Raw genomic sequence first — 18,471 nt, 5'->3', positions numbered from 1 at the left:
TATATGTACTAACTCAATAACCCCACAACAACTCTGAGGAGTTATTATTATTCCCATTTTATAGATTAAGAAACTGAGACCCAGGGAAATGAAATGAGCCCAAGGTAATAGGGCCAGATATAGCAAACCCAATCAGCCTGATTATAAACCTATATCCTTACTTGCTATTTTAACATATGGAAACAAATATGTCCCTTATATGGTGACTCTAGGGTGAATAAGGAATTGTACCTTTCTTTCTGAGTTCATGCTTCCACCAGAATGCTGTCATATAAGGCACTAGTTCATTTATTCAAGAACTAGGCCCTAAGTCCATGCTCCGGGGTCATCAGCACTTACCAATAGAAACCTCAAAGCTGACGGGCTTATCTCCAATCTTCCGGTCAATCATGGTAGCTTCAAAAAATGCTCCAAAGAGTAAAAACTCTTCATATTTTTCTGGGACGATCTGTAGAAAGGAATAAAATTGCTAGATGTAACCGGCCATTTTTCTTGCCAGGCGGCTGATTTAGTGCTGTTGAGCCGCTCCCGCATAATTTACAGGCCTCTGAGTCTGCTCCAGCCCGAGAGGGCACTGATCAGACATGCATCAGTCGTGGTCTTCAAATTGCAGCCCCAAATTCAGCCACTTATGACAAATGATGCAGGCTGCCTTCTGAGATTCCACCTTAAAATAAAATCCCCTTGTATCCTACAAGAGTAAGCTCCAAATGTGCGTTTTTCTAAGATGCTGTTGGGGAAACACAGCCTTGGGATGACCTTCCAGAATCAGGCTTTTAGAAACTCAAAACACTCAGAGTCACAAGTGAAACCTTTCCAACTTTGCAGCTTACACAGACTGATAATGAACATTACGTTATTTGTTCTTCCTAATGAGCTTAAGAGGTCAAGATTTCGATCATTCTCCTTTTAAAGATGATGAAATTGAGGAAAGTGAAGCTTGAGGCTGTCCAGTAACCTTCTCAAGTATTCATAGATGCAGTGTTCTTGGAACTCCAGCATGTGTTAACCCAATGCTTTAGTGCTAACCCAACTCAGATTTTGCTTCCTGAAATAACAGGCAAGACCAGACAAAAGGGGTGGGGGCTCTAGGCACAAGCATTAGCCATTCAAATACATCCAGGGTGGACTTTATGCTCTGTTGGTTGCATCTGCAAGGATACATTGGTACCAGAATCACAAGTGCCCCCCCCCAACCTCCCTTTGTCATCTGAATAAAGTAAGAGTCCAAGAGCTTAACAAATATTTCCAGGTCATACAGCTAAACTCAGCCAAGACTTAAGATGTGGTCCCCAACAAGGCTGTTTTGTAACAAGCCCACAGTCTGGAAGACTGGATTATGACAGTTCACAAGACAGGCACCATCACAAGGTACAACACAATTCTTTGCAAAAGACCAAGATCAACACAGAACAGGCATCAGGGAGCAGTTCTCTCTGGGTCACAGTGACACAGCCTCACATGACTGAGAAAAGGGGCCAAGTCAACTAGAACCATACAGTCTCTGCTTCCTGGTTTTGTGGTTGGATTGATTAAACTGCAGAAGTAGCAATGAAATGATTCCAAGAAAGCAGCTGTGGCCCCAGGAATCAACAACACATTCAGTGAAGATCCCAGCATTGTGTCTGGCTGGAAAGCCACCTCATTAAGTGAAAGGAGACCTCTTCCTCCACACAAGGTCTCCTGTGGTGTTGGCATTTCCCAGGAACTATTTCTATTGACTAAGAATTCTCATACAGGGTTGGGGCTCAGCACTGGATCTTAGTCACAGAGCACACACCTGTGGTGTCCTCTACACTGGCTGTAAGCCAGCCTCTTATCTCACCTTCCTCAGGCTGAGTTTACTCTCTGGGAGGAGGTTGAAAACCACTAGGAGACCTGGAGGAAATGGAGGCCATGTCACCTGTAAGGGGTATGGCAGGATCCACGGCCAGACAGCCTTGTCTTCAAATCCCAGATCAGACACTTCCTGGCTGGTTGACTTTGGGCAAATCAAGTCTACTCTGTGGTGTCATATCCCTTCTCTGTGAAACAAACATCACAATTGGGCCTATGGGGAGGAGAGAGACAGAAATGGTATCGCCCATGTGGAGCATCTACACATGTAAACCTCCTAAATGGCAGTCATGTCCTGATAGGTATTCAGCAGGTTAGAATTGATATCTGAAGCCTACACACTTTTCCAAGTCTTTTTTTTTTAATTTATTTGACAGATAGAGAGGACAGAGAGAAAGAGAAAGGTCTTCCTTCCATTGGTTCACCTCACAAATGGCTGCTACAGCCGCAGTTAGGCCAATCCGAAGCCAGGAGCCAGGTACTTATCCTGGTCTCCCATGGGGTGCAGGGCCCAAGCACTTGGGCCATCCTCCACTGCACTCCTGGCCCACAGTAGAGAGCTGGCCTGGAAAAGGGGCAACCAGGACTAGAACCTGGTGCCCATATGGGATGCTGGCACCCAGGCGGAGGATTAACCAAGTGAGCCATGGCGCTGGCCCCATTCTTCCAAGTCTAACTCAAAATGCCTCTCCTGTCTGGAAGCATGCTTAGATCCCCAAGCTGGGAAAACGATGATCACTAATTCTTGCTGAACTCTTCTTATGTGCCACAGGTGGTATTAAAATTTTACCCTCACGGTTAAGACAACCATGTTCTAAGCTGGAGTGCCTGGGTTTGATTCCTAGCTCTGGCTCCTGACTCAGCTCCCCTCTCCCATCCAACCACCACCACCAACAACAACAACACAATGTAGACCTTGGGAGGCAGCAGTGATGGCTCAAGTAACTGAGGGTCATCTACTGGAAGACCCAGATTGTACTTGTGGCTCTTGGCTGCAGCCCCAGCCATTGTAGGCATTTGAGGAATGAACCAGTGAATAGGAGATCTCTCTCTCTCTCTTTCTTAAAAGATTTATTTATTTATTTATTTGAAAGTCAGAGTTACACAGAGAGAGGAGAGGCAGAGAGAGAGAGGGAGAGAGGTCTTCCATCTGCTGGTTCACTCCCAGTTGACTGCAATGGCTAGAGCTGGGCCAGGAGCCAGGAGCTTCTTCCAGGTCTCCCACGTGGGTGCAGGGGCTCAAGGACTTGTACCGTCTTCTAGTGCTTTCCCAGACCATAGCAGAGAGCTGGATCAGAAGTGGAGCACCTGGATCTCGAACCAGCGTCTATTTGGGATGCAAGCACTGCAGGTAGCGGTTTTATCTGCTACACCACAGCACCAGTCTCTCTCTCTCTCTCTCCCACTCTCTCTCTCTCTCTCTCTCTCTCTCTCTGTTATATGCCTGACTCTCAAATACATAGAAAATCATTTTAAAAATAGTTTTACCTGTATGTTATCTTATGTAACATTTCTTAAACCTCCATTAGAAGGGAGGGGTTTTTAATATACCCACCTACAGATGAGGACACTGCAGTCCAGTGAAAGATTAAGATATTCATCCAAAGTTACTAAATATGACTATTATTTATTGAGCTTTCAGATTCTGAAATTTATTTATTTATTTATTCTGAAATATATTTATTGAGCTCTCAGATTCTATCCTGAGCACTTTGTACATATAAATCCATTAAATCCTCAGTAAGAATTATTGAGTAGGTATTGTTGTTGGAAATAATCCTAAGGAGGTAGTGTCACTTGCTCCAAGATTGAAGTGGATACAGGATTTCTCCAGAAGCTAGACACTCACCACTGCACCCCACTGCCACAATTTAAATCCAGCTGTCTTACTTGGAGCCCCAGAGTTTCAGTTGCCACTCTTCATTCACTACATGAAATAGTGGCGCTTCATCTGTACCTCCATAATGCACTTTTCACTTGCTACTCCCTATTTATTGTATGTGTCTTACCTCCTTTTCTATACCATAAACTCTATGGAGTTAGGTTCCATTTTTATTATTACCAATGTTGAGGATAATATTTAAATAAGAAGATACTGATGAGTGTTCATAGAATTTCTTTAATGAGCACACTTTTTAGATTGGTTATTTTCTGGGAAAGTTTGGCATAGGGGAGGTAAGCTTTGATGGTGCTGAGGGAGGTGAGTTGGGAAAACTGGTATCATGGGGTCTCTTGATTGTCCCCGTGTGCGGTAAGAACGTGGTTGATGCTGGAGACAGTGGAGCATGAGGACCCCGGGGAGCTGAGAAAGATGATGTGGCAAGAAAGGCCATCTCCATGTTGGTGAGGGCAAGCTCTGAGCTATTTAGGTGGTGGGCAAAGTAGAAGCCCTGCCCAATTCTTCTCCCTTTGTATATGTGCTGGGCTAACTGGTTCATTTCTCACAGGCAAAACACAGCAGATGTGTCAGATGTGTCAGTGTGTGGCTTCCATAGCTAGGTTATGAAAGACAGTTTCAGCCTTTTTCCCTCTTAAATCACCCGGTTTGGGGGAAGCCAACTACATGCCATGAGGATACTCAAGCAACCTATGGAAGGATCCACATAGTAAGAAACTGAAGCCTCTGTCCATGGCCACCAAGGAGCCAAGGCCTGCCATGTGAGAGAGCCATCCTGGAGAGCGAACTCTCCAGCCCCAGCCAAGCTCTCAGATGAGTCAACAGCCCCTTCCACCACCTTGAAACTTCAAGAGAGATTCCCTAGCCAGAAACACCAAGTTCCTACTTACACAAAAACTAATTATGCAGTTTCAAACTGCTAGGTTTTAGGGTCACTTCTTATGCAGCATTAGGTAATTAATAAGTCCAACAGGAAGTTGGCCACAAACAAGAAGTCAAGGTAGACAGGAGGGAGGAGAAGTAAGAGTTTGAATGGTGCTTGAATTTCCCCCTTTCCTACCACCTTCTATACCACTTCCAAGATGGCCCCTGGCCCTCAGATAAATGCATCTTCTGTTCCATGTAAGTAACCAAAGGAGTAAGCTAAGGAGTTTGCTTTCTGCTCAACTTACTTCTATTTTTTATTTTTTTTATTTTTTTATTTTTTTTTTTTTTTGACAGGCAGAGTGGACAGTGAGAGAGAGAGACAGAGAGAGAAAGGTCTTCCTTTTGCCGTTGGTTCACCCTCCAATGGCCGCCGCTGCAGCCGGCGCACCGCGCTGATCCTGGCAGGAGCCAGGAGCCAGGTGCTTTTCCTGGTCTCCCATGGGGTGCAGGGCCCAAGCACCTGGGCCATCCTCCACTGCACTCCCTGGCCATAGCAGAGAGCTGGCCTGGAAGAGGGGCAACCGGGACAGAATCCGGCGCCCCAACCGGGACTAGAACCCGGTGTGCCGGCGCCGCAAGGTGGAGGATTAGCCTATTGAGCCATGGCGCCGGCCTGCTCAACTTACTTCTTCAGGTGCCCTCAGCCAAAGATTTCAAAGATACTGACTTGGGTTAAGAAAATCTTTACCTAGCCCCCTTTGACTTGGCAATCCTGCTTTAGAAAAGAATAACCAGCTACAACCCAAGAAAGAAAGACTATCACAGGACAGATAAAGGGGATATCAGCCTCAGCGGATGCTAAAGTACCCAAAATTTCTGGTTAAATCCAAAGTCAGGTTTCTATACTGGCGTATATTCTGATGAAAATTCTCCCTCTCCCTCTCCCTCTCTCTTTCTTTCTCCCTCTCTCTCTCTCTTTCACACACACACAGACACACACACACACACACACACACACACACACTATCATAAACACAATGCCAATTCCAACCAGCACATAATTCCAGAGAGTATTTCTCAGTATGTGAGTTCAGAGGGGAGAGTTGGGGAGGCCCCCAAAATATCCAGTCATAAACAACAGGGTGAAAATCTCTGACTACTTGCACCCTGGTGGTGGGAGCAAACCACAGTGACATTGACAACATCACCAACAAATACATCACCTGCCTAGCATGCATGCGCAAGACCTCTGTCAACTGCTTTGGATGCAGTCCCTAGCTTCTGGTAGGTGCCTAAGACAGAGTGACTATGACCACCTCATTTTGCTGATTAGAAAACCGAAACATATTGAGGTATTGGCATCAGAGCCATGAATACAACCAACCTCAAGAACTCCAACCCTGTACTCCAATCTCTCCCCTTTTTAGATTCATTAGGTCCCAGAAATAAATAAGTGACTCTTCCAATCCTTTTGGTCTTGTATTCCCTGGGAATGGACAGTGCTGGGAGAATGGCCATTACCTCCCTACCTGTTGCCCTGAAAAACACACCCAGAAACAGAATTAGCCAAGCTGAGAGCTGGAATTCACCCAGCTCTGCAACTGACAAGACATGAACCTCTTTCATTTGTTTAACCACACACACACACACAAAAAAAACATGGCTAAATTAAATGATATTCACATTCTATACTCATCTTGGAGCCTCATATCTATTTCCCATAATATAAAACTGAGCTGCAAAATACCAATATGCTTGATGATGAGTAAAAAGCTAGGATAAACACTGCCTGGAGTTGTGATTTTCCCACAGGTCTGGAGCAGCGAAATAGGTTTCTCAATTTCTCAAATCCCAGATTGTAGCTTACCCTTCCTCCTCTATATCCCTCCTCCTACGTGATCTGAATCCAGACCACACCCTCAGCTAACACTGCTAAACAGAATTAGTCCACAGATTTAGTTTAGTCAGTCACCCCACCACCCACCCCCGCCAACTCTCTCGGAGCTCTTTTATTTCTCTCTCCTTGGGTTTCCATGGGAATCCATGTTGGGGGGGGGGGCTCCGAAGAAATTCATCATGAGCAGATGGCTGTGGTGTATGCAAGTAGAGACAGAGATCAGCCCCAGAACACAGGGTACAAATCTTGCAAGGGGAATTAAACACGCATAGGCAAACATCTTCAGGAGACTAGGGCAGGTGCTGTCTCTGTCCTGGGCTCACTTCACAGTGAGGTGCCGGGGAGCAGCGCTCACACCTACCTCTGGGGAGACATCAAAAGGTTCCACCTCCACCTCGGTGGAGTTGGTTTTATCCGAAGCCTGCTGGGGTTTTCCATCTTCGGTTTTGTCAGCCTTGTCCTTACTTGAGCCTTTGGAAGACTTAGAGTCTTTGTCCTTGGAAGACAGCTTCAGTTCCTTCAGGGCCTTGGAAAACTTGGACTCTTGTGCCCCTCCCGAGAGGATTTCCACAGCAATTTCTACCAGGATTCTGCCCCTGAATGACACACCCTCCCCAAAGCCTTCGTTCAACTCCTGGTAGTCATCCATGAGACTGTGGTTCCGGGGTGATCCGTACAGGTTAATCCAGGCAGGTCCAAAGGTGGGTAGAAAGCCTAGGAAGACCCCAAGTTGAATTACATGGTTTGATTTTCAAGCTCATTATGGCTTTTTTGTTATGAAAATTGCATTCCTTTAAGATTATAGAATGTGCAGAAAAGACAAATGAAAACATTTATAGGCTATCCCATTACCGGAAGACAGCCACAATTGCCATTGTGCTTTATTTCACCCTAGTATGTTCTCCATATGTATTTACACTTGTCCACAGTTATAATAATGCAACAAATGCCAATGTATATCCTTTTCTAGTTATTCACTCATCAAATGTTTACTGAATCCTAACAAGAACCAGGCTGTATGCTAGATGATGAGCATACAACCCACTGGAGAAGAAACCCAAAACAAATACTAGACAAATAAATACTTATAACACTGTGAAGGAAATATGCTTTGTGTTGCAAGAACAAAGAATAGCATGGAGAGGAGTTAGGCAGGCAGACAAAGAGACATGCCCCTTCATGTTGGGCCAGGCTGAAGTCAGGAGCCCAGAACTCAATCCCAGGCTCTCACATGGGTGGCAGGGATCCACGCACTTGAGCCACCACCTGCCCCTCCACAGGGTGTGTATATCAGCAGGAAGCTGGATCAGAAGTGCATAGAGAATCTGAACCCAGGCACTGTGATGTGGGATGTGGACATCTTAACTGTTCCATCACGCACCTACCCCAAAACGTCTTTGTCTAGTTGAGAAATCAGATGCACAGGCTGAGTGTATATTTGTGTTTGTGCATATACGTATATATATGTTTATGTGTGTGTGTGTGTCAATTAGCACAACTGTGAAGTACAGAGAAAGACTGCCTAGAGATTTAAAAGAGGAATGGGTTGTTGGGCTATTTAGAGAATTATCTCCTACTAAGTTGGATTTTGCCCATCAAAGCCTATCTTTATGGGTTGTTCTTTTCCCTGGCCTCCCTCCACCCTGAGTTAGCTGAGCCTCCATTTGCTCACTGCCTCACTCAGCCACACCTCCTTGCCATTTTCCTGTCTTCACACTCCCACCAGTGGGTCAGGGATGCAATCTGGGGTAAGAGGATCACTTAAACATGTAAAAAAAAAAAAAACACTCATGGCCTATGGTCATACAAGATGACACAGCAGATTTGGTCTATAGATCTTAGTTTGCTGAGCTCTGATCTAATCCAAACTGGACACACAGTGATGTCCAAGGAAGACCTGGGACCGGTACTAAACCTCCCAGAGCCCATATCCATCCACAGCTGTGACCCAACCAAAACACGAACCACAGAGCAGCAGGGAAGGTGCCAAACATATTGCTTGCTCTAGCCCTATCAAGGTAAAGGCTCCAAAGCAAAAGGCGGGAAACTCTACCTTTATCTCCATCCTGTTCATTGGAAATTTTCTTCAGGTCAATGAAATGGGTTGCTAGTGCCACATCATTCATGCTGCCCTCGTCCCACACCTGTATTTTCACTCTCCGACATAAGGGAGGAAACATTTCCTTGAAGACCACCTGTTCGTGCCACACAGGATCAGCACAGTTCTTTTGCACAGTGGTTCGCCCCTAAAAACATAACAAGGAGGATGTGAGGAAAGAAGAGTCTTTAAACCAGCTGGAAATATAAAATTCCCAAAATAAAACACTGCCCCTACTCCCTCTGCCCCCAACACCGTGCAAATCGGTGGCACCCAACAATCATTACTGATGACCTACTCTGTGCTAGACACCACACCAGGGATTGAGGACACAGACAGTCATCCCCTTCCCCTCGGGAAGTTCTAATCAGCTGATGGGATTGAGGTGAAACTAGCACCAGTGATAAGAATTAGAGTTGCTCCAGTTTCAGCCCCTGAGCTCCTGTGTTATACAAGCATGGCCCTATGGAATCACTTCTGCAATCTAGACCTCAATCTCCTCCTCATAAATTGATGGGATGGCCAGGCATCCCAATGCCAAGTGGTAGATATATGTTTTAAAAGCAGAGACAAATGTGTGTCAGATGAGACTTCAAGGTTCAGCTGACCAGATTTCAGCTCTGACTATGTCCCCCAGCCCTGGCACTTCCATGGCACTTGATCAGGAAGAGAGATGCACAGACTTTAGTAGTTGGGTAAGGACTTCCTAGGTAGATGGTTGAACAGATCAGGAGGGGTGGTAATTGTATAGGACCTGGGGACTGAGTAACAACCCAGAGGAGAAAAAGTTCCCTAACTGTGACACACTCAAAGCTCCTATCCATCATCTCCAATGAGGAGTGAGTACGTGACCCTTCTCTACTTCCCTGCCTCAAGACTCATTGCCTTCAGTGACATCCTTTAGCTTTCAAGTCACTTTCAAATTTTTATTTTAATTTCTTTTTATTTTACTAGAAATGCTCTGGACACACGAGTGGGGCTCTGGACCAACCCTGCCAGTGTTAGTGACAATGGCTCCTCACCGTCTGCCCAGCAAAGGACACCTCCACATACGGATCCACGAGGTCTTTGCTGTCACCCACAAAAGCTTTGGTGACATTCGCCATGATGCTGGAGTTCATTTTGGGCAAGCCTTCTGCTTTGTAGAGTCTCACATAGAATCTGGCCCAGGGTCTCTCTGATGGAAATCCTTGAGGGATCAAAAGATTCCTGGGTGGGGAAGAAAAGTCAGAATAAAAGGGAGAAAAGATAGAATCAATTCCAAAGCAAGAAGAAGCATCAGGATACACGAGAAAGACTAGGATTGATCATTCAAATGAGTTTTCTTTCAATTGTAAATGACAGCAAAGGGTATGACTAGAGTGAATGCAAACTGATTCAGGGCCTAGATCTATGGGATAAACACTGTCTCCCACTCTACACCCTAAAAGAGGTTCATTTAAGCATTCTGACATCACAAAACAGTGGTTGGAAGTATAACTCCCTCAAAGAAAACTTAGCTAAGTTCAGATAAATTGGATAAGCTCAGAAATAGCTGATCTACAACAGGTTGTTAAAAGAAGACAGATTGTCCTCTGCCTAGCAGCTGACCTCCAGAAGAACAGCTATGCTTTCAATAAGGCCCATGGTGATGCCTCTGACAGAGCAGAATCCCAGATGAACGACCAGGAACTTGAACCCAGAAGGAAAGGGGAAGAGGGGGGCAAAGAGACAGGTATCACATTGGGACACAGCAAAACTCTTGTCTGGCCCTGTCTCACTTTTCTATTTGCTCCTCGGCGTCGGAGATTTTCGGGTTGGTCTTTAAGATGTCACCTTTCCCGGTCACGCTGATGTCACACTTCAGGTAGCCCTTGGTACCAGTCCTGATGTCGCCAGGGTCTGTGAGCAGTGCCCATTTGTCACAGAACTGATGACCTGTGAAAGCATTCTGAGAGCTCATGTCCTCCACAGTGGGGCTCTTGACTCTGCCCCCACTCTCCCATAGCCCAAGGCACCACCTCCTTCCTCCCTCTGTTGCCCATCTCAGTTATTTCCAAACTTTGTGCTGCCTCCTGCTCTAACTTTCCTCCATCTCACCTTTCTTCCCATCTAGTTCTCTGTCTTTTCACTCAACCTGCCATGGGTATTTGGAGAACCTTCAATCTAGTGCTCATCAACCTGGTCAAGATTCCTATTTTTACCAGATAGGGGTACATCAATGACACATAGAAGTTGCGTATCATTACTTATGGTCATAGGCCATAACTGTGGCTCATGAATCTTTTTGTTTGGCCTACTTTGTGAATAAAAAATTCACAGTCACTTTTAAAATCCAGACTTCTGAATTATCCTTAGAAAGTTGTTAGACCTGGCAATAACAGGCTCACATTTCTACCTGACAACAAATGCCAAAGGATTGAGGAACTACTGTTCTTTCAGTGAGGATCCCGAGTCCTCCTGTTTCCACAGACTCCGTGACCCCACAGTGGAATATATGCAAGTCACTGCACCCAGTCTTGCCCACTGCCTGGCCCCCTGAATTAGAATCACTGTTAAAGGGAGGATCCTTTAAAGAAAAACACAGGGATTTGTTACTGGCTCTGTTACTAATTGGTTCTTGACCTTGGACAACTCACCTAGCTTCCTTGAGTTTTTACTCTTTTATAAACTATAGACGATAATTTTCATTGAAAACCCTGATACAAACATGCCAGGTCATTATCACTGCCGGGCTTGCTACCAATCACTGTGCATCTACTTACTGGCCTTTTAAATCCTCCACCAACCCCATGAAGGAGTACTATTTTATCCTCATTTCTACATATGAGGAAACAGATGCCCAGAGAAGTTCAGTCATTAGCCCAAGGTTACACAGCCAGGCAACAGCAGAGTGGAATTTGAATGCAGGCAATCTGACTCCATTCTCCATATTCTTAGTGTCTATACTTCACCCCCTTTCCTGAACATCTCGCAGCACTAAATAAGACAAAGGTGGGGGAAAAAACTGCTCAGAGTGGACATGAGAGACAATTTGATTATTAGATTACAGAACTCTCGAGGACAAGAGCCATGTCTCATTCAAGTTTGCATGAACAATACTCAATGTTGTTGAATGAGAAGGTAAAAAAGAGTAAGAGACGGGGAGGTGGTGCTTTCTTACCAGGTTGGTTGTACACAGTCCCCAGGTCTACTTTGAAAGAGCCAATCAGTACGCTTCCTATCAGCTTGTGGTGAAAGACCTGGGGAGAGATGGAGCAGTGAGTTCAGCTGGTTTATCTTTGAGAATAAGTCTGTGAAATGGGTTCATGACCTATCAAAGACACACGAGGCCATGACCTTTGTGTGGAGCACGATGAAGGCCAGGGAGTTTTGCCATCAAGTCACTGGATTGTGAAGGCCTCTGGAAGTCTCCTCTACCTCGTCCTCCTGGTAAGCTTCCATCAATTCTTTATTGAAGGACCCTTGACAATTCTCACTGACTGGTGAGCCTACCCTTCAGAACCACCTCTGCCTGTTGAAACTGCATTCATCTTTCAATGCCTACAACAAACATCACCTCCTCCAAGCAGCTCTCCCTGATCCCCACCCCAACTCCAGTTAAAAGTGTCCCCTTTCTTCCCTAAACTCCCACAACAGTTTGTTCACAACATTCCCAGAAATCTCATCACGTGCTGCCTGGAGATGTGCTGGACATGCGTAACAGTCATAACGAGGAAGTTGTCGCCCTCCATATTTGGTCTGGCCGAAGTCATGAGAGAGTCTGGCTTGGGGATGGCAGCACACATCAGTGTTTATGCTTTCAAGTTGAAGAGTTCCTAAGGGAAGGAGGCAGAGCTGGTGCCTGGCCTACAAGCCTCGCAGTAGGAGAAACGGCTACGGAAGCAGAGTAGCTCAACCCCTAGACCAGAAACGAGAGGACTGGGGAGTGTGGAGAAAGGGAAATGGTCAATCAAGTGTCTTCCAAACCTGGAAAGGTGAGCACCCAGCGGAGGCGCAGCCGCCCTGCATGCTCCCAGGTGACAAGGTGAGAGCTGTCAGCCCAATGTAAGGACGATACTGACCTCCCCATTACTAGAAACCATCAAGCCAGGCACCAGGAGACCTTGTTGTAATGAGGGTAAAGGAAGACTCCACACTGGTTGGAAGCGAGACCAAATGGCCTCTGAACTTCCTCTTGACTACAGGATGCTCTGAATCCTTGAATCAAGGACAGTTTCCTACCGCCTTCCACCCACCGCATGGCCTGGTTCATAATAGATGTTCAATAAACATTCAGTGAATTAATTATTGAGTGATGAATGAACAGGAATAAGTCTGCAGCTTCTAAGCAGCTGCTCTTGGCAGAGGCACTGAGAAACGATAAATTCCACTGACCTCAAGAAATGACAGCCCTTCCCATTCCTCTTGCCACTGCCTCTCCCTCGCCCAAATTTTCCACGGGTGTTAGAGAACTGAGGGGAAGTAAGGACAGTCTGGCTTGAGTAGAGGGGTTATTTAAGGCCATACACATAACGCTCATCCCAAAGCTGCCGTGCTTGCTGCTGCTTGTGTGGCTTCCCAAAGGCCCCGGAAAGAGCAGAAGTCTGTCTCAAGCTCTCATTCAGGGTGAGGGTCCCTGTGGCCCAGATGAAGTGCAGGAGCCCCCAAAATAGCTTTCAATCACACAGGAGGCCTCACAAGTCAGCCACCCAGCACTCGAGCCACTGGCCACCCCGGTGTGGTCCAGTATTAGAGTATCAGGACTCTGGGACGTCTCACAGCAGCCTGTGGGGTCCTGGATGCCTTGGGCCTCTGTTAAGGGAAGATGGCCTTTGGCACCAGCAAGCTGTGTGACCACCTGGCTGTTCTAATCGAGTCTGTTGACAACACTCTCTCCCGCCTTCTCTCACACTGAATTTATCCTGGACACACTGATTTTTAGTTTAGGAACTAGCAGAAATGTGGTATTGAACATTTCCCTCACAAGGAGAGATTTCCTTTGAAATCTGTTGTCTCTGTAAGAGTCATTTAGGGACTCCATGGTATTTTCTTCCAAGCTAGAGGACCAGAGACGGGCAACACCAGCTTTGATCCTTGGTCCAACAATCCCCATAACCCGCAGGCATGACCCTCTTCTGAAACAGTATTTAAAAACTGAGAAACTAACTGTTCAACCACGAAGTGGATAGTCCCTTAGGAGCCTGTTAGAGAGCTGATTGCACAAACAGGTGGTCGCCTGAGCCTTGGGATAAGTCCTGGGCAACATCCCAAGTCCCAAAATACCTTCTGCACCACTTGTCATCATGCCTGAAACTCTAACATTAGGAATGATTGGCTCTTGATGACTTCTCATTCCTCCAGAGTCACATTCTTCAAGTGCTCCTGGCAAGCAGAGGATCATTTCACCGTGACCTAGGCCACGAGGCAGGACTCTGCGGACAGCCAGCCGTGGCTAAGGGGGGCATATTATATATGCACACATATTATAGTGAGTGGTGACAAACACAGGCAAGGAAGAGAAAGACGGGGAAGGAAATCTCCAAGATGAGTTGTGTTGTTTGGTTAGAACTGTGACTGTTGAGGGAAGTACTCCCTCATTCCCCACACATCTTATGCTGACACAGAGCCGGGGTTCTGTCCTCTCAAATCCGGAAGAGAGCATTTACTCCATCAGCCTCACACACACACACACTCTCCCGCCCGTCTCCAGGGAGAAGAGCCACCTCTCAGATGGCTAAGAGAAACGGCCCACCTGTCACCCACTGCTCTCTGTCCCTTTACTAAAAGCTGTGAGGTTGGCAGTGACTGCATGTGGCCTGCTTCTCTCCTATTTGGACCAGTATGGCCCCAACATGAGCTCTCCCCCGCCAATTCCTGCCCTCCATGTGGTGAACAAACATGGATAAGGCACCTGACGACACCAGGTAACTCACTCTGTCTCCACCTTCAGGCTTAATCTGTGGAGACAGCAATTGCCCCAGAAGGGCTGGGTTGGGTCTACGTAGCAGACCCAACTCCCCAAAGGTAGGCCCTGGGTCTACACTCAGAGACAATTTTTAAGAATCCCTACAGCCAAATGCTCTAGTTCACACTCTGATCCAACATTACCATTAACACGCATTTATTTAGTGCCTTCCTGATTCCTGTTTCCATTTCTCTATTTTCAACTAGGATGGAAAAGGGTGTATGATGATTGTCATTAGGTACATATCATGCAGGAGAGAGAAACAGTAACATTTGCTTGACAGAAAGAAGGAAACCACCAAAAATGGCAATTCATTAGGACATCATCTGAGGCTTGTCTCCCATCCCCACATGAGCGGGCTAAGCAATCCAAGTCACAGTAGCCTTAGTGTACCTTGTAGCTTGCCCCTAAGAAACAGAGATGTACTGGAATTAGTTTTCCTTCCCAGACTCCTCCGGACTGAGGATTTCAAGTTCTTCCTGTTGGTTGCAACCTCCCCAACCCACTCTCGCCCTCCAGCTCCTAATCATTCCTAAGCTTAGGAAAACTGTCCTAGGGCATTCCCAAGGCCTGGGATCCCTCCCAGCAGCAGTGATTTACTTACTGAGATTTTGATGATCTTGTCAAAGAGATGCACCTGGGGCCCAACGAAGTCGAATACAAAGTACTGTAAAACAGGAAGTGCATTCCACCCATCAGCTACAGGCTTGCTTTTTTTTTAAATTTTATTTTGTTTAAGCAATACAACTTCATGCATTTAATTTGAACAGATTTGGGAACATGATTTTGAACAGCCTTTGCCCTGACTGTCAAGGAACAATTTTTTTTTCTAGTTTGTTTGGTTTTGTTTCTTCATACTAATTGGTGAACTCTACTTAGTGCAGGGTTCATTTTATGAGTATAAAAATTAACTGAAAAATTGGTCTCTGTAAAAAATAAGAATGGGAAGGGAAGAGGGAGGAGGAAGAAAGGCTGGGGGTGGGGGGAGAATCATCATATTCTCAGGCTTGCGTCTAAGAACACTCTTCCTAGAGTGGCTTCCAGATCTGCTTCCTCCACCCCACGGCTGTGTAGTCACCAGTGATGTCAATACATCAAATGGCCACCCTCTACTGAAAGTCTTTTAGGTTGTCTTCAAGTTTTTAAAATATGAGAAAAACAACACCTACTGCATTCTTGCATAGGATATGTGTGAGTATTCCTCTAACATGTACATGAGAAATGGAATTTGGGGGTCATGGATTATGTGCACTTGAATTTTTAATACAGAGTATGAAATTTCTTTCCAAAAGGGCTAAGTCATTTGGCACTCCCAACAGAAGCCTATGAAAATAGCCATTTCTCCATGCCCTTGCCAACCTGGACACTGTCAGCTCTTTTAACGTTTGTGCTTCTCATTAAAAGTGAAAATGGATATCTTGGGGTGATTTTAATTTAGAGTGAAATTGATTAAAAATCTAAGACTCCCAGGATTTTTCAGTTTCAAACATCCTTGCGGAATTAGTAAAAGTGACCAGGGACAGACTAATAAGAAATTATGGACATCGGAGTTTTTTAATATTAAGAAAGTGATTGAATTTTAAGAGCTGGAGAAATTATCTAGCCCAGTCCTCTTATTTTACAGATAAGAAGAGTGAAGACTAAAGAATTTAAAAGATGTTGGCCAGGGTCCTATTGCTGCTAGTTATTGTTGAACCTAGGACCAAACCTTAATTCTCTTGAAGTTATCACCTAAGGGATTGAAGTGCTACACATTTCACCATGTGACCTTTCAATCAACTTTTTCACGAATGAGAAGCTGCAGATTCAAAGATGTAGAAAACTGGAGTGATAGTCTGTCACAGGCTGTGTGTTTTGGAGACTGACAGGGGTGGGGGAGACAGGACTGGGAAGCTACTATCTCCTGGATTTGGCTGCAGAGTGGAGGAATGCCATGTTAGAGATGGACATAACTGTAACAAGAAAGGGAAGCTACCAGGTTGGCCCCATGGCGTAGTGGGCTAAGCCTCTGCCTATGGCACAGGCATCCCCTGTGGGTGCCGGTTCATGTTCCAGCTGCTCCTCTTCTGATCCAGCTCTTTGCTAGTGCACCTGGGAAAGCAGTGGAAGATGGCCCAAGCACTTGAACTCCTGCACCCACGTGGGAGACCCTGAAGAAGCTCTTGGCTCCTGTCTTCAAATCAGCCCAGCCTCAGCCATCTTGGCCATTTGAGAAGTGAACCAACAGATGGAAGACCTCTCTCTCTCTCTGTATCTCTACCTCTTAAGTAAATAATAAATAAATCCTCAAAAAAGAAAAGAGAAACTGACAATCCACGGCATGCTTGTGAAGCAAAACAGAAAACTGAAAATGTGGAAGTCAACAATGTGATGACGTGCTCTGAAAAGAGCTCTCAAAAGTGGAGGTCCCTAAGTGTCAAGGAAACGTGCCGCGGCGCTCAGTGTCTCCTCCTGAGTAAGAAAAGGTGTATGATCTTTCAGGAAATGTTACACTGATGCGCTCAAACTTACTGAGCGGTTTGCTGTTCCAACTTGATGTGGAAAATCTACTCACATGAAATTCTTCATTCCCCAAGACACTGAGTATGTGAGATGCTGTGGGGGGCCAATAAGTGAGCTCCAGTGTTCACTGCCTTCTTCCAGGTTTCCTGGGTTTCAGACCCAATACCTCAGGCAGGCTCCCTAGACAGCTGCACCCACACACTCTTTTCTAGCTGGGAAATATTCCCCCCCCTGCCAGCTGGTTCCTTCCACACATCTGGTGACCTTTGGACTTAACCATTTGGGGCAAAAACTGTGCCAAATAGGCTTAGTTTAACTTGTATGCTTTTACTTGATCATGCATTGATTGCACGTGGGCCCAATTGAATGTCATTTAGAACCAGGGCTTGCATGTGTAATTATAATAACTGACAAATCTGGGGGGCTTTGCAGCATTTTCATGCACATCATCCCCATTCCCAAAGATGTTTTGGGGTGAGGAGTGGAGCCAGAATGGAAAAACTACTGGCATTTTAAAGGCTCCTAGGCAGGCATGATAAAGAGAAAGGGAATTAACAGCTCAAAAGGGATTTGGGCATTTTCTGTTAATTTCATTATCCATGCTCTCCCTGCCTTCTTTTTCAATTACCACTCCATTAGGATAATAATTAACAGTTTATTGCATTTCTTGATAATTCATGGGGTCGAAGTGTCTATAGGGAAACAAGCTCTCCTGTGCATGGTTAGCAGGAGGATAATTTATTTGGTGCCTATTTGGAAAGCAATTTGTTGATATCAAAATTTTAAATGCACACACCCTGTACTCCAGTTATACCATATTAATATTATTATAAGTAGTAGCAAAAGGCAGACAACATTCAGTGTCCACCAATGAGAAACTGACTGGTTTAGCAAATTATGGTGCAACAAGGCAGTGGAAACTCTTCAACCTTGAGAGGAAGTTGAGTTTGAACTACGGCTGCTGACACGGATTCATCTTCTCACTAGTTTGTGTGGAAGAACAGGGTCTAGAACAGTGCAGAACGCTGCTGCCAGGTACAGTGTTCACTGGTACTCATGTGCATATCTCTGGAAGACACGCAAAGGCCTGGAAACAACAGATGCCTTCAGGGATGGAGTCTTGGGTAATAGGGATGGAAATTCAGAGAGAAGACAATTTTTTTAGCTATATATCAGCGTATACTCTGGTATTTTTTTTACCATGTAATATTTTTATTGTATTTATTTTGTAAAGATTTATTTATTTATTTGAAAGTCAGAGTTATAGAGAGAAAGAGGGAGAAACACACACACACACGCAGAGAGAGAGAGAGAGAGAGAGAGAATATGAATCATCAATCTGCTGGTTCACACCCCAGATAGCCGCAACAGCCAGTGTTGGGCCAGGCTGAAGACAGGAACCAGGAGCCAGGATCTTCATCTGGGTCTCCCATGTGGGTGTCAGGAGC

The 18,471-nt window shown here is 45.5% G+C and overlaps 1 protein-coding gene across 2 annotated transcripts in view; it reads right to left on the bottom strand.

The window, feature by feature from the left end:
• FER1L6 (fer-1 like family member 6) overlaps positions 1-18,471 on the bottom strand; it is a 195,585-nt gene that overhangs the window by 117,701 nt on the left and 59,413 nt on the right. For both annotated transcript variants that reach the window (XM_002710764.5, XM_070075467.1), the window contains 7 exons: positions 15,126-15,188; positions 11,738-11,816; positions 10,356-10,512; positions 9,618-9,804; positions 8,551-8,743; positions 6,859-7,211; positions 340-448 (listed from right to left, as the gene is read on the bottom strand). In XM_002710764.5, the coding sequence (XP_002710810.3) occupies positions 340-448; positions 6,859-7,211; positions 8,551-8,743; positions 9,618-9,804; positions 10,356-10,512; positions 11,738-11,816; positions 15,126-15,188 (1,141 nt within the window). The remainder of the gene's footprint in view (positions 1-339; positions 449-6,858; positions 7,212-8,550; positions 8,744-9,617; positions 9,805-10,355; positions 10,513-11,737; positions 11,817-15,125; positions 15,189-18,471) is intronic.

The sequence above is a fragment of the Oryctolagus cuniculus genome, chromosome 6 (assembly GCF_964237555.1).
Source record: "Oryctolagus cuniculus chromosome 6, mOryCun1.1, whole genome shotgun sequence".
Classification (NCBI taxonomy): Eukaryota; Metazoa; Chordata; class Mammalia; order Lagomorpha; family Leporidae; genus Oryctolagus; species Oryctolagus cuniculus.
The sequence above is the reverse complement of the archived record's forward strand: the minus strand, read 5'-3'. Positions and strand labels throughout refer to the sequence as shown.